Consider the following 16,103-nt stretch of genomic DNA (forward strand, 5'->3'; position numbering starts at 1 on the left):
CTGGCATGATTCTCCTGGGTTGCAAATCCGGGAGAGCTCTGTTGGGAGGTCTTTCCTCTGGGTACCACCGGGTACTACAAATGGGTTCATGGTTCCGAAAAAGTCTATAGCTTACGAGTGATCTTACTCTTTTTCTCTGGCCAGGAATCTTGGGTCCTTTCTGCCGAACTTGGAGAAAAATGTGAAGCCATTGACAAGAAGCTATTGTACTTGGAAGATCAGCTGCACGCGGCAATTCACAGTCATGATGAAGATCTCATTCATATCCTTTTCATCTTGCAGATTAAGCACCTGCTAGGTTCTTTTGTAAAAGCAAGTCTTAAAAAAAGACTCAGTGTTTCCATGCCCTAGCACATGGAAACAGATATTTATAGCACGGCACACCTTAGATCTCTGAGATAATCCTGTGTGCGACGTTTGCTCTCTAGCTTTTGGTAATTCAGCATTTTCGATGATTAAGCCTGACCGTTAAAAATTAGCCATGAAGTTCAGACCTACACACAAGGCCAAAACAAAATGCAGTTTTCAGCATGTGGGAAGCTGGGTTTGTGGGGCTCAGATGGTGGTGACACGGACTGGCTCAGTTTTCTAGGGGCTTCTCTGTACCAAGAAACCCAAATCCATCTTTGGTTTTCTTTACCGTACAATCCTGCTCTGTAATGAGCAGTAGAGTGTCATAACTGACAGGACTTTGGATCATTCCCTTTCAGTTTCTTCTTGCACGAGACTCCACACACTTGGTGTCCCATCCGCGGATGCCTTCACCGACACTAGTTGCCACTGAGCAAGGTGGCATGAGAACATTCTGAAGCATCGTTATGTGTCCGTATGGAGCCCTACATCCCGGGCTGATGGGTGGACGTCGTCAGTTCTGGTTAGTTATTCTGAGGGCAAATGGAAGGGTGAGTGGATGGATGAAGGGGTATGAAGCCCCATCCTGTCAGTTTTCAATGATTCAATCAGAAGTGGGCATGTCTCTAGACAAAAACCCTTCTCCGTTCACTCATACTTTCTATTCAGTAGTGCGACTCTAATTACGTGTGTTTGCGGGAAATGTAGCTATAATGTGGGAAATGTATTCTTCTCACTGCTGATTTACTTTTCAGAATTCCAGCTCTTTTTATACTTTATCTTGAGTGACTCTCTGTGTGTATGTGTGTGTGTGTGTGTGTGTGTGTGTGTGTGTAAGTAGCTTTGAATGGTCAAGGACTAATCGTAATCACAAATATTCAGATCCACAGTTTAATGACGGAGTCAACACTGTTTCCTTCTTCATTATAACCTTAAATCTTAGACCTAGGTTATTAAACTTAGCAGGAAATTTCTTCAACTTAATCAGTGGTTACTTTCACGTTGCTCAAGGTAGATTTTTAAACGCAGACATTCTGTTCTTCATAACCTCCTGCCTCTTACAAAACTGGTGTTTAAGCCATTGTTAGAAAGTTGACCAAAGAAACAGCAGAAGAATTTTTTGCATTTTTGCTTATTCCATGTTCATGGGTCACCTAAATTTGAGTACTTTAAGGGGACATGGGCTCCAGCAAATGGACAAATGAGTCTCTGTGCCTGGGAGCAAAGCACTGCAGAGAGCCAATGTGTATAGAGGGGTGCCTGGCCCCAACCCGGCAGGTGGGGGCTTCCCCAGTGGGGCTTACAGTGATGTCAGGTAGCAATTCTGAGGGCAGCAGGCAGGGTCTGTGTTGATCTAGAGACTTAAATTTTCTAAAGTTAATAGTCGAGTTTGTTTGTAGGGAATTAGGTTTTCTCCCTAATAGGGTCAAGTGGCAGGGACAGAGGCTGGGAGGGTAAAGAGCTGTGTATAAATAAGTTGTCCTCCAGCCAATCCAAGATTCAGAGGCAGTAAGACCGTGGACAATTGATAAAGCCTTGTTATGAGTCAGCTTTCTCGTCTGCAACAGTGTGACATGTGCCCAGCAGGTTCATGAGGCTAGATTCAGGAAAAATCTTGAACTTGTTTGGACATGACAAGTGCTAGGTTTTCGGTAGAAAATGACATTCTACAAGTCCATTTGCCTCAACATTTTCAGTGTTTGTGTCAAAAGCCTCAGCCACATCCCATTTATATGTAAGACCTTTCAAGGTAGGCGTACTCCATTATTTCGTCATGATGCTTGAATGACTCCACTGGTCACCACACAGTGGCCTGTATGAAAAGTTATTTAAGTTTAAAAAAACAGCTGTAGACGCCTAGGGTTCATTATTCCTACTTGAAAGTTGAGAAAACCAAGGCTTAGCAATTCCGTGACTCATCCGGGGTCATTTCTAATGAGTGGCAAGCTCCATGGTCCTCGGTCCATTTGGGAGGTAGCTCAACCTCTAAGGAAGTGGTCAGGCCTGTCTGTGGACACAGAGATAGTCTAAAGTTTTTAAGGTATAATACAAGTATTTCATTGACGTTAGGGTTTTTGAGAATTTTGCCGATCCTTGCGGAGATAAGCGGAGACGTAGTGGGGGGCATGTCAATCCAGGGCTGGGAAACACTGTTTTAGGTACTGAAGACACTCCCCTCCCCACCCCTCAAAGCAAATCTGTACTACCATATGGATTTCAATCCAAACTTTCCTCTGAAGCCCAAACTTTGTTCTGTGTCACTGACTGAAAGCAAATACACAGAAGGTATCTTTGAACTCATACAACACAGCCCTTAGACTGGAGTGGAGTATGGCACCTTAAAATAGAAAGACATATTTACAAGGCTCTGCATAGGCTCCCTGCACAAACCAAAGCCCTTGTTTCAAATTAGACCTTATCCACAGGTTCAAAGAGGCTGCTGAATCCGCCAGCCAAACTCTGACTGGTTTGTGTTTCCTTTCTTGATCAAAGATAAAAGCTGAGTACAGTTGAAAGAAACAGCTTGCCACCAACAACACGGAAGAATTACACAGTGAGTGTAATGTTTTTGTTTGATTCCATTAAGCACTCTGCCAGAGCCTAGTGCGCAGGTGATATGGCGCGAACGTGATTAACGTGAGTCCACAGTGAATGTCCACGTCCAGAAGATTCCAGCCCTGGATGCCACGAATGCTCTTTTGGCGTGTGGAGGCCACTGGGCTTCCACATAAGCCCACGCGTGTGAGAAAGCATTGTTAGTAAGGTGTCAACAGAGGGCTGGGCCACTCATCGACATTGGGGATGCGTTTCCAAACAGATCCCCTGGGCATCCTGACTGGATATCAGGACTGCGGGCAGCCTACTGGGAGTGTCCTGCTTTTATGAAGAAGACATTGGATTGACAGCTCCAAGAAGGGAAAGAAAATAGACCCTGTGTCTTCATCATCCTGACGGACTCACTAAATTACACGTAGCATGACCAGACGGTGACACAGACCCGTGACTGCTACTGTACCGGCAAGTGTCTGAAAAAAGTCTCCACCATTAATTGGAAGAGCCGGCATCACGGAGGTGACTCATGCCTGGTGCCTGAGGAGAGGACAGGAGGTGTGACTCCCCTGCCAGTCAAGTCGGGATTTCCAAGAGCATTAGTCTGAGTCTCTAGTGCAATTTCACAGTCCTTTGGGGTCCTAATTAGCAGTTCTGTTTTGAAAACCATTTTGAACGGTTCCTCCATGATCAGAATGCTTTAACTGAAAATTATCCAAGTGAGGTGGATTTTTTTAAGCAGATATCTTCTTGTTTTTTTTTTTTTTCTCCTTCAACTTCTACAACACACTTCCAGAGGGGAAAGAAAGAGTGCATCTCAGATTGGGACACTTTTGGCATATTTCAAAGCCCCCAGGGCAGTTCTGCCCACCTCTGAATCACAGATGAGATGGGACAGACTGCTTCTCTTTTGGTTCTGTTTGCGTCCATGTCCGGGAGACCATCATGGAATTCTGTTCTCTGCTTGTTTGGAATGCATGGTGCCCAATCGATTCGTTTTGGTGGTGCCTGATGGCATGCAAATGCTCTAGTACAGCCAGGCGCGTGCACAAACATCACATCCCCCTACAATCCCTTGTCTGGCTCAACTTTCCAATGTGTAGCTTAAACAAAAGCAACAGGAGTCTGGGGAGATTTGCTGTGCCTTCTTGGAAATGTTTTCCCCTGAAGAGCTAAAAGGCTGGAAGAGACACCATGAGGATCACAGAACTAACTCTACTTGGGAATCTTGCGGATAAGAAAACAGACCTTAAGAGGTTGTCCCTGAAAGCATCGTGTGCACTGGGCAGATGCAGATATGGTGGCCAGGATTTTTTTTTTCTTCCAGGGGCTTCCACCAAAGGGAGCCAGGTGGGGAGAGGAAGCCTAGGAGGTGGTGTGGGCACCGGGCTGTCCTCCTGCTGGCTTGGCACACTGCAAACTGGGCACTTGGTGGGCACCATGAAGAGTTTCTCCTGTAAGAGCATCAACCCCACTGAGGCAGGACACGTGTATGGGTGAGGCTTTCCTCTTAGCTCTTCAACAACAGTGTTCCTTGCCTTCCTTTTTCCTGAAGGTAAATCCTCTCACTGTCAGCTACAGTGGCTGGGAAGGCATCACTGCTGATCCCGGAGAAACACTTTAGCAAATGAGAGGCTGTTTCAAAGGAATACTGTTGTCTCTTTTTGAATTGAACCAGACCAGATGAACTGACCTACTTTTGACCAAGCTACTAAAAGATTGCTTGGAAACCCAATTGACAGTCAAACCCTCAACGTAAACAAAAGGCCTCTTTGAAAGAATTTGAAGGTCTTTGCAAATGGCTGCCCCAACTGGCAATATCGTCTTACCACTGTATTCCTGGATGACATCTGTGAAAGTTGACTTAACTGGCTTACTTCTTTGCTCATTGCAAACATATTTTGCCTAATTTTATTAGCAAGGGTATAAGAATTTAGACCCTTGCTTAATATGTGTATAGTCTATCCCAAAGTGGTAAAGAATAGTTTTGGGTTCCCAAGGTGTTTTTAAAGATGTTGGCATATTAATCCTTGTGCCATTATTGTAATTAATGTGCTACTTTTCTTAGATGCCACAGATACCTAGTGACATATCTGTTACAGGGGAAATTTCTATTTAGCTATATAGAGGTCTCAATGGCACAGGTGTCACAAGAATCATTCAGCTCTTCAAGACTTTCTCTTATACTTACATGTAGTGAGCACCTCTATCTTATATACCTAAAATTCCTGTAATTTTTACGGGAGGTGTACTTTATTTGCTCAGCACTTGGATAAAAAGGAAGGCCAAATATGTCAGTGGGCTTCCACTTTGAGTTTATTGGACTGGCAATCAGACACTCTGACTCTAGATTCAATCACTTAGTAACCTCAAGATCTTGGTTAGCTGTATCAAATGGAATACAATGAGAAAGTATGAAAATATTTTTTAAAATCTGCTTTTCAGTATAACCTCCAAGTACATGTGTGCAGGCTGGATCTCACCCCAAATCTCAGACTCATGTCCCCTTCCTATTCGACCTCTCCCCTTGACTGACAAGTAGGATTTTCCAAAAATTCCTCCCCACCCTCAAAAAAGTCCAACACGTACTCAGTCTCCTCCTTGATAAATTATAAGTTCATTGCTTAGATAAAAAAAAAAAAATCCAGGAGTCATCCTCAATGCCTTTTCCTTCTTTCGCCTTCCACATCTGGTCCATCACCGTATGCCGTTGGCTCTACCTTCCGAACATATGCAGGATCTGGTCCCCTCTCACCTCCATGGCCACTGCCCAGGTTCAGTATGTGACCTTTTCTTGCCTTTTATTGCAACCACCTCCTCTCATCTCCATGCTTCTGCCATTGCCCCCTTTAGCCTATTAGGGATGAAAGCGGCCAAAGTGATCAGCCACTGCCCTGCTCCAACCCTCCGTGACCTCCACCTCACAGTCTACATACCTGCCCATACGGGTTTACTTTCTGCTCCACTCACTGGCATCACACTCATCTGCTTCTTATAACCAGAACCTTTCTTAGTACACAGCAGGAGCTCAGGAGATGTTTGAATATTCGAATGAGTTAAGGAAAGAGCAAGGATCTTTTTCTGTTTTATTTCCCCAACTGCTTAATGGCGGAACCTTTCAAGTGATTTCTTTTATAAACACATTGATTTAAATATAAAAGGATGTGTGTCCATTTGAAGATTACAGAAGTATGGGGGAGAAAGGCTACATATTCCTCCCAGGACCAATACCTAGAAGCTTACCACTGTGTCCTTCTAAGGCACTTTTCTAGGTAGAAATCACTTCTGTCTAGAGTTTTTTGGTTTTTTGGTTGTTTTGGGTTTTTTTGTAAAATGAGGATAATTCCATATAAATTGTTCTGTAACTTGCTCCCCACCCTACCCCCCGCTCCACATTTTATCCTGGATTCTCTTCCATTTTAGCGCATTCAAAATGTTTTGGAACTTATATTTAATAAGGCATCACACAGGCAGGTTGGTTAGAAAGAGGCATTTTATAAATAAGAACATGATTCATTTTTAGTTTTTTTTTTTTTTTTTTTTTTTAGTTCCAGTATAGTTAACATACAGTGCTATATTAGTACAACATAGTGATTCAACACTTCCATACCTCACCCGGTGCTCATCACAACAGGTGCACTCCTTCATCCCCATCAACTATTTCCCCCTTCCCCCCACCCACCTCCCCTCTGGTGGCCATCAGTTTGTTCTCTATAGTTAAGAGTCTGTTTTGGGGGTTTGTTTTGTTTCTTAAATTCCACACATGAATGACATCATATGATATTTGTCTTCCGCTGACCGACTTATTTCACGTAGCATAATACTCTAGATCCATCCATGTTGTTGCAAATGTCAGAATTCCCTTCTTTGTTATGGCTGAGTCATATTCCATTATACCATTATACACACACACACACACACACACACGCACACACACACCACTTTTTCTTTATCCATTCATCTATCGGTAGACACTTGGGCTGCTTCCATAATTTGGCTCTTGTACATAATGCTGCAATAAACATAGGGATGCATACATATTTTCAAATTAGTGTTTTTGTATTCTTTAGTAAATACCTAATAGTGGAATTACTGGATCACATGGTAATTCTATTTTTAATTTTTTTGAGGAACCTCCATACCATTTTCCACAGTGGCTGCACCAGTTTGCATTCCCACCAACAGTGCATAAAGGTTCCTTTCTTCGCCACGTCCTCACCAACACTTACTGTAATAAAAACATGATTTTAATCATTCTGATGATCATTACTCCATAGGCTCACTAAATGAGGCATCCAGGATCTCGATATCCAGTCCTGCTTTGACAGAGCCTGAGGTATTTGCTGTATCTGCTACATTAGTGCATAAACCTTAAGTCTAATAGTGCCTCACAAAAGGCACGATACGCTCACAAGAAAAAAGAGTATTTCTTTTAAGTCTAGCCTTGTGAGGAAGGTATGAGACTATGTGTTTTATTTTTATTTTATTTTTTGAAGATCGAATGGTGAATTTATTTCATTCACGAAGATCATGAACTATCTAATAAGGTGCTTATTAAATAGTTCATGAATCGAGCAGCATCCCTTCTAGAAGGTAGAGGAGAGATTCCCGAGCATATGCAGTTTCTGAGTGAGACAGTGAAAACATCAAGTGATTTGCCAGCTTTCTGTTGCTGGTGATCATTTGCTCCAACCTCTATCCTCTGGCTTCTCTGTGTCAGTGCTGTTTGTCGTGTGAAGGGCTGACGTGCTAGTTTAATTCTGTAACTTAGCCTTCTTCCTTTGTGGCTTCTCCCTCGGTCTCTTTTAAGAGACCTTTCAGTGTGTTCTGCGAGGGCTTAGAAATTGTACAAGTTCTTTAAGAAGCATCTCATTTTGGGTCGGTTCTCTCAAAAACCTGTGTCATTTCTCTCAAAAACCTGTGTCTCTCAAAAACCCTATTACCAATAGGGGCGTGTAGTCCCAGGCTGAGTATCAAAGGTAATTACATCTCAGGAATTTGTCAGGATTCATACACTGCTTAAGCTCTGTGCTTACTCTTTATAAATGTGACATAATTTTGTGATTAAATTGCAGCTTGGTAGTTAGTCTGGGACCACTTATGCTTTTACTCGTACAAAGTCATATATGTTTTCACTAAAGATTAGCAGAGCTGTCCAGAGAAATGGAGGAAAATGAAGCTTTTTAAAAAAGAAAAAAAATACATATAAATATTGGATTATTTCTTTCCTTGCACCCGCTTATCCCCACCCTCATTCCCCTCAAGCTCAAGTGCAAGGAGTGAACCATCATAGTCAATGAATGTAAATTACACGAAAGATGAAGTCTGGAGGGGAGCTTCAGGAAGAAAAGCTGCCAGAAGCTTTTCAGGGTGGTTCAGCATTTTTGCTTAGGAGAAGTTCATTTGCATAACTCCCAGGATCCTCCGGGAGTTCTTTATTTAAAAAAGAAAGAGAAAGCTTTCTACAGTCATAACCTGGGGGGCTCTTTTTCTCTTGACATTGCACTGACATTGTACTTAAATAAAACAACATTGTAGCCTTGACAGGCTGTGAATGGTAAGATCTCTACAATCTACTTTTCCCAAAGCTTTCTGTTTTCTTCATACCTGGTCTGGTAATGTTTAAGTCGTCTGACCTCATGTGATGACTTAACAGTATTGAAGTGATGTTTAACTGACATATTTCCATATCCCCCTTCATTCCTCTTGGATGAAGTTAAATTAATTTGCTTATGAATCGAAAAGGATGTCATCTGTCTCTCATCCTGTTCATCTTTGAGTTGTTCTGACTCCAGGTACAAGAGGAAACAGGGACCTGACCATGGAGAGAAAAACCACCATTTGTTAAATGTAGTCTCAGGAAAGGGTTCATTTCTTAAGAGAATGACAGCCTTGTTTATTATTTGCTAAGTTCTCTGCGATGGTTTTCTCTATGGGAGAAGCAACTTTTCAGGTCAGGAAACTAACAACCCAACAGTTGATGGAAAACCCAACCAGCCCACCCAGAAAAGGCAAGCTCCCCGCACTCTGTCAAATCTTGAGTGGGCTGAAGGGCTATTTCACAAGTAGCTGGGGGTTATAAATGACACGTGACGGCACAGTGGAATCGACAGGGGCTTAGAAATCATTGTTTCACGATAAAACTGAGGTTCCAAGTGATTTGCACAAGGTGACCTACGGCCCACATAAGTCCAGACCCACGGTGGCCCCCAAATCCTAGATTTCTTGAGGAAGCTCTCGTTTCCAGCCTTCTGCCTTTTTCGGCTGCCTGAGCACCGGGAACAGTTGCCCCGCCCCAGCCTGGGCCTTAGCAGGAGTCAGGCTGACCCAACATCATGGAGCATCCCAGTTGGCCATCTGTTTCGGTCTAAGAGCTGAGTCTCCCTTTTCCGTTTTGAAACCTTCCTTGAGAGAGTTAATAACCTCAGGCCTCATAGAGATTGCAATCGCTCTTGCACGAAGTGTAAAATTTGTATTAATATTTAATTTCTACAATTTGGGAGAACTCGACACCGCAATTAGATGGCAGTGCCCATCTGCTTCCGGCAGGCACACGTGCTGTTATGAGATCCCTGGGAGGCTGCGGAGGGCCGCCCGTCACCTTCGCGTGTGTTCCTTAACAACGTTCGCACAGTCTCTCAAGAGGGAGCTCCAGATGGTGAAGGAAACTCTGCAGGCCATGATCCTGCAGCTCCAGCCAGCAAAGGAGGCGGGAGAAAGAGAGGCCTCAGCTTCCTGTGTGACAGCTGGTGTCCGGGAAGCCCAGGCCTGAAGCAGGACAGCATGGGGGGCGGAGGGGGAGTGGCCACGCCATCAATATAGATGCGTGGGAGGCCTCGCTCACCTCCCCTGCATGACCCATGTGCCTGAATCCACTGTGGAGATAGGGCCTGGAGGGCTCCGTGCAGGGAGGTGGTCCCTGTTGGCTCTCCTGGGGCCGAGATCCTGGAGACCGCATATGGGAATACAGGAGGGGACCGATCTGAATTTCCTTCCGAATGTCAGCCGGAGGCACCTGCCTCGTGTCCCTACCGCGAGTCTTCTGCGCAAGACTTGAACGTCTTCTCGTCTCAGCCCCCATTAGACAGAAGTCGGGGGTGAATCCTGCTAGAAAAATGTCTCTTTCCCTGTGCCGTCTTGCTTTCTGCTGCAATTAAAATATCTCCTGATTTAAGAACCCGTTAAAAGGAAACTAAACGTAAGTCTCTCTCTCGCCACACCTGTTATACTTTCCTACAGGCACATGATATAAGAAGGCTAATTAACCCCAGAATCTGGAATTAACAGCTTTTCACCTTCTCCTGTGAGTCACTAAAATCTCAGAAGAATTAATATGAAGAATTCCAAAAGATATTCCTTTAAAGTAACAGCCTGTCAGTGAGGTACAGTCATTCGGTTTTCCTATCGTGGCAACACCTGTTTGTGCGGCAAGGGTGTTTCACCGGGACATCCCGAAGTTCACCCGCAATGACAGCAGGAAGGGGAGCGGGGGCATGAAGGGATCGGGTGACATGTTTAAACATCTGGGCCTCTCCTGTTTTCCTCGCAAACCTGTTTGGCTCAGTGCCAGGCAGGGCATGGACGTGGAAACCTTCAGTGCGGTATAGTATTCTGCACTGAGTCAGTGCCTGCTCAGTGGGGCAGTGCATACTCAGGAAGGCAGTGCATACTCAGGAAGGCAATACAGTACTCAGGAAGGCGGCACAGGCCTCTGTAAGGTAGTAAATACTCAGTAATGTGGGGCATTGCAGGCCCCTCCCTGCGGAGGCAGCTGTAAAACAGGCTACGTTCAATTAGCCAGCATTTCCCAAGGTGCAGGGAGCACAGCAGCCTCTAAGAGATGCTCCACAAATGAACAGGTCTCCCTCGGTCAGATCCGTTTGGGAAATACGCCATGCCATCATTTCCGGTTGGAGAGCCACAGTGCACATTAGCATATCAGACTGGGACAGAGCTCAGTAAAGAAACCCGCTTGATTTTTTTTTTTTTTTTGGTCTAACCTACACTTTAATGGATCATAGATTTTATTAAAGTCCTATTAAGACCCTGCCAATCTATGTTGTGCAGCACCGCGTTCTCTGGGGGAAGTCATGGTCCAAACAAATACTGATTTCCATCATGTACACGGCTGTGACAGCAGCCAGACTCAAGCTTTTGCACAGTGTTGAGCTTAGGAACTGCTTGCCACAGTTTGATAAGTCTAATTGATTTGTTGAGGGGTTTTTTTTTTTTTTTTTTTTTTTTTTGCTTCTGTTCTCATTTATACTTACAAGAATAGTGATGGCCCTCCTTTCGTTAGGATCCGTGGGCGCTGGACAGTTCTTGTCATTTCCTGAAGTCTCACTGTCATTTCCGGAAGCCAGCTGGTGCTTTGCGAAGCCTCCCGTGCTGGGCAGCACTTGTGTCCTCAAAGAGATACCCTGCTTCAGCCAGCACCTGGCCAGGGTCCAGAGAACAAAGCAAAAGCACAACATGTGAATTTGCTGATTGTGGTTCCTCAATTTTATCTTGAGCGTTTAAAAAAATACACTGTACAGATTTCAATAATAAGTATAATTAATTTGCTCTAGGAATTCTTGTTTTTTTTAACGATGGACCAAATTAGTGAATTATTTATGATCATGTCAGGAAGGTGTGATGTCCTTGTGACATGCCGCTTGGAATCCTTGAATCCTTGAATTAATTCCAGTGAAGCCAAACGTGGGAAGAGTCAGGATTGACCATATCACCAGTAACAAATGTCTACTTTGACATGCATCATTTTGGGAAGGCTCCCAGACACAAGACATCTTAACAGGCACTAAGCCAAGTGTTTCGTGTTACTCAGATACGATCATGAGTGTTTCTGTGACGTCATGACATATTTGAAAATTCTGGAAGCTAATAACAGCTGTCAATGTGCCCCAGATAAGAGTTCTCTAGGACCTCCAAGTGAAGTGAACAGTGTGTTTGTTTCTTTGTCAAGACACCTGAGTAAGTATCAGGGCAGGTGAGTGATGCTCTAACCATGTGCTGCCACCCATCTGTACTTTATGCTGCTGTCAGAGTCAACCAGGAAGCCTGCTAAAGGCCAGCACATTTCCTCTGGCCACATGACCTCCTCAGGACAAGTCCCTTCTTCAGCCACTGTGACCTTCGAGGACCTGGGACCTTGTGTTCCAAACCATAATATAGGACAGTTTTTGTCAGGGCCTGAATTTAAAATCACCAAAACCACAATGCAAATTGAAGCTTTTACGGAGATAGTCAAGACCACAAGCCAAAGTGCAGATTGAAAAATGGTGACCTGGAGTCTGATTTCCCTGTGACGTGGTATGAGAGAATGAGTCACAGGTTACTCTGCCCACCAGGCTGAGATGCTGGCATTCAAATGGCCGCCCATTTATCTTTGACCAGCCTGAGTTAGGGCATGATCTCATTTGGTAACAATTCTGTTCCTTCCAACTTCCTGAAATTTCAAGATCGAAATGATGTTCCCCCAAATCTAACATTGGAAACCTTTCTTCCTCTGTAGTAAGGCTGGATTCCCCACTCCAGGAATGTGGAAAGGCTCAACTGTGTGCACTGGGACTGTCCTAAGACCTCTATAATCATTATCTCATTAAATTCTCGTATCAGCCTTATAGATGTCTGTAGATGACGAAACAGCCTTCGAAGACCAGTGAGCTTTCCTCAAGGCACAGAGCTGGGGACCTGTGGAGTGACAGTAGGGGTCAGAGATGGGTAGAATGCGCTTCCTAATATGCTTCAATGTCTTTTCGAGGCTTCGAGCCATGGGGCTTTTTTGTTCACTTAAGAACGCGTGATCACCTTGGGAATCCTGCTAGGGAACCCTCAGCTTCCCACACCTTGGTAAGCCCCGGAAGTCCGGCTCAGCTCAGACAGGCTTCAACAGACCTACCCACCCTGCTGTCCTAATCAACCATTCAGTCCCAATCCACCACAAAAACCATACTAGGAACAACCACTTACTGCTTGGCAATGGAGAGATTTTCTTGGAAATCTGAAAAGAAATCATTCAGAAAAAAGAAAGAAACCCTTCCTGAAAGCATTCGAGAAAACAACATTGTACCCTTTGGTTAATGCCTCCTTGTATAAGTGATTCAGTACTGTTATTTTTAATATCTTCACCTTATCTAATCTGTGAATTTTGTCATATAATTTATTGCTTCATAAATTTTACTCGTTACATGAAATTAAAGCTGATATCCAAACCGTGGTGCACCTTTAAGATTTTTTTTTTTTTTTTGGGTCTTCTGGAGTATGGATGATAGAAAAATGTATCAGGTTTATCCATTTCATCTTTTTGTTGCAGGATGATTGATTGTACAGTTACATTGCACAAAACGTTTCTAATAAAGCAATGCTTTAAAATGTGTGCGTGTGTTTACTTTCCATTTCAATGAATCAGAAAACAATGGAATTTTCTATTCCAGGCTTCTTGATTGAGGATAATGAAAATGATATTACTACTATAGTTGGGAACAAGACAAGGGTATCCACTTGAAATATTTTACTCGAGATACTGGCTAATTCATTTAGGAGAGAAAAACAATTGAGGGTTACAATCTGGGAAGGAGGAGATACAGCATTAGTTTTTACAGGTGTTGTAATTGTAAGCTAGAAAACCTAAGAGAGGGGCGACTGGGTCGCTCAGTCAGTTAAGCATCCAAATCTTGGTTTCTGCTTCAGGTCATGATCTCACGGTTCGTGAGTTTAAGCTCCACACTGGGTTTCGCTCTGACAGTACAGAGCCTGCTTGGGATTCTCTCTCTCCGCACCCCGCCCCCCCCCTCCTCAAAATAAATAAACTTAAAAAAAAAAAAAGAAAACCTAAGAGAACTAACAGAAATTTGTTTTTTTTACACAATTAACACATCAAAGTCGATGGGCTTTGCATATACAAACAACAATCAGAAGAGAAAGTCTAAAGAAAAGACCACATTATTTAATAGCAACAAGAATGGAAAACAGCTAGGAATAAAATTAAGTCAGAAATGAGGAAGTCTTAGATGAAGGAAGCTTTAAGATGAAGGACACAAGAGAACTGAATAAATAGAAACACTCATCAAGCTTTTGGATACGAAGTCATCAGAAATTGTCCAATCTCTGTAAATTAATTTATAAGTTTTATCTGGTCTCAGCTGAGTCATAGATGTCTAGATATCCCCAGTATCCATTCTTTGTCCCATTCCTTCTAGCAATTCCTCATCGAGGCACAGTGTGCTACAGACATGCTTACACGTGCACACAATTGATTCGATTGCCAATCTGATTCAGCAAGGGGCCATTAGACGGATGTGGCAGACGTAAACAGACCAAACTCTAGGCCTGAAAATGCCTCAAGGTCACGAGATGGAAACCCAAGGGCAGCCAGTCAAAACAGCCAACTAGCCTTCAAGCTACAGCCAGTCAGCGTTTTCCATGCTTGGTTTCTGCCTTTTCTCTACACAAGTCTCTGCTAGTGGAGTGCTCCTTGCCTCGTCCAGCCTGCGGCTGCCTGATTTGAATTGTTGTTTCCCCAAACTCCTAAAATGTCTTCATACACCTCAGTTTCTTTTTTACCAGTACCCCTGGGTGCAAGAGCAACCATGGGAAGCAACCTCAATTGTAATCAATAGGAAACTGTTTAAACAAATTAAGTACACCCACACTATGGAATGCTTTGAAGTTGCTTTTAAAATCTTTCTATGTGCATATACGTATCTGCAGAGATATCACTGGAAAGGGATGCAGGTGACTTAGGGAAAAGGGGTAGCAAGGAGACTTACTTTCCTGTGTACTGCTATTCTTTCAAAATTTTTATGCCACGTGGTTATATTTACTTATTTGAAAAATCAAATAGGGGTGCCTGGGTGGGTCAGCTGGTTGAGTGTCCGAATTTGGCTCATGTCATGATCTCTCAATTCATGGGTTCGAGCCCCGTGTCGGGCTCTGCACTGACAGCTCCGAGCCTGGAGCCTGCTTTGGATTCTGTGTCTTCCCCTCTCTCTCTGCCCCTCCTGGGCTTGTGCTCTCTCTCTCTCTCTCTCTCATAAATTAATAAATAAACCTTTAAAAAAAGAAAAAATAGAATAATTTCTTGCAGAAAAAAAACCATAAATCATGGAGATATAGGAACAGGCCCTAAGGTAGAGCAGGGCACATAGGCCCAGGTTTCCCTGATGTTGATGCAAGACTCACTCCCTATTCAGCACCCACCGTGTGCCCAGCATGGCGCTGGAGGGACAGTGTGCCACATATTGGTGACAAAAAGACAACTATGACATATTATGATTGAATGACTTGAAGGAAAGTAATTGCCGTGATCATTGTAATTATTATCATCCTTAAAAAATTTTTTTTAATGTTTATTTTTGAGAGACAGAGAGAGAGTGCGCATGCACGCTCGTGCGAGCAAGTGGGGGAGCGGCAGAGAGAGAGGGAGACACAGAATCCGAAGCAGGCTCCAGGCTCCCAGCTGTCAGAACAGAGCCGGGCGCGGGGCTCACACCCACGAGCAGTGAGATCATGACCTGAGCCAAAGTCCGCTGCTTAACCGACTGAGCCACCCAGGTGCCACTGTGATATTATCACCTGAAAGAGATGGATGTGTTTTGGCACTTTCTTGAGTACCTATCGACGTTCAGTAATTTAGTATCAAAACTTCGGTCCCGTTTGGGACCTCAGTTCTCATCCTAGGTGAGGGAATTCGGTAAAGCCTCTTCCTCGGAATAGTAGACCAAAGAGCCCTGTAGGCTGGTTGTGCGGGCAGAGTGGGGAGTGGGGAAACACAGTCACATCTGTTCCCTCTTGTCCCTTAGGGGGACCTACTCATTCCATTAGTGTTTTGTTTCAACAGGTATGCTTTTGAGTATACCTATCACACACACTTTCCTACCATAGAAAGGAAGTTCTGACAGACACCGGAATGAAGGACAGTTCGGAGAATACCTTTTCTTCCCTTCCTATTCCAGTAACACGAAAGAAGTTCTTGACACTGTAACACCCTTTCTCAAGAGTTTGAAAAGCATCTACTAGAAACAAAGCTCATGTCTGTCACGGGAGTTTGACCTCTTCCCAGTGCCCATGAAACACTTACTGAACTTCTCCTATAAAAATTGTTCTTCCTATAAACAGATGAATTTACAACTAGAGGTGTTAAAAAGATTAGTGAAAATCATCCAGCAAGTAATGAAAATGGGTTGAGTGTTGATTCCTAG

General features: G+C 43.7%; 1 protein-coding gene across 5 annotated transcripts in view; it reads left to right on the forward strand.

Annotated features, from left to right (window-relative positions):
- DISC1 (DISC1 scaffold protein) overlaps positions 1 to 10,078 on the forward strand; it is a 361,779-nt gene extending 351,701 nt beyond the window's left edge. For 4 of the 5 annotated variants that reach the window (XM_058696145.1, XM_058696148.1, XM_058696146.1 and 1 more), the window contains one exon: positions 145 to 7,800. In XM_058696145.1, coding sequence (XP_058552128.1) covers positions 145 to 351 — 207 coding nt within the window. In that variant the 3' untranslated portion in view covers positions 352 to 7,800. Of the gene's footprint in view, positions 1 to 144; positions 7,801 to 9,533 lie in introns of those variants that run through there. The other variant, XM_058696150.1, reaches the window with a different exon arrangement.
- Positions 10,079 to 16,103: the final 6,025 nt, after the last annotated feature.

Source organism: Neofelis nebulosa, chromosome 13, assembly GCF_028018385.1.
Source record: "Neofelis nebulosa isolate mNeoNeb1 chromosome 13, mNeoNeb1.pri, whole genome shotgun sequence".
NCBI classification, from domain to species: Eukaryota; Metazoa; Chordata; class Mammalia; order Carnivora; family Felidae; genus Neofelis; species Neofelis nebulosa.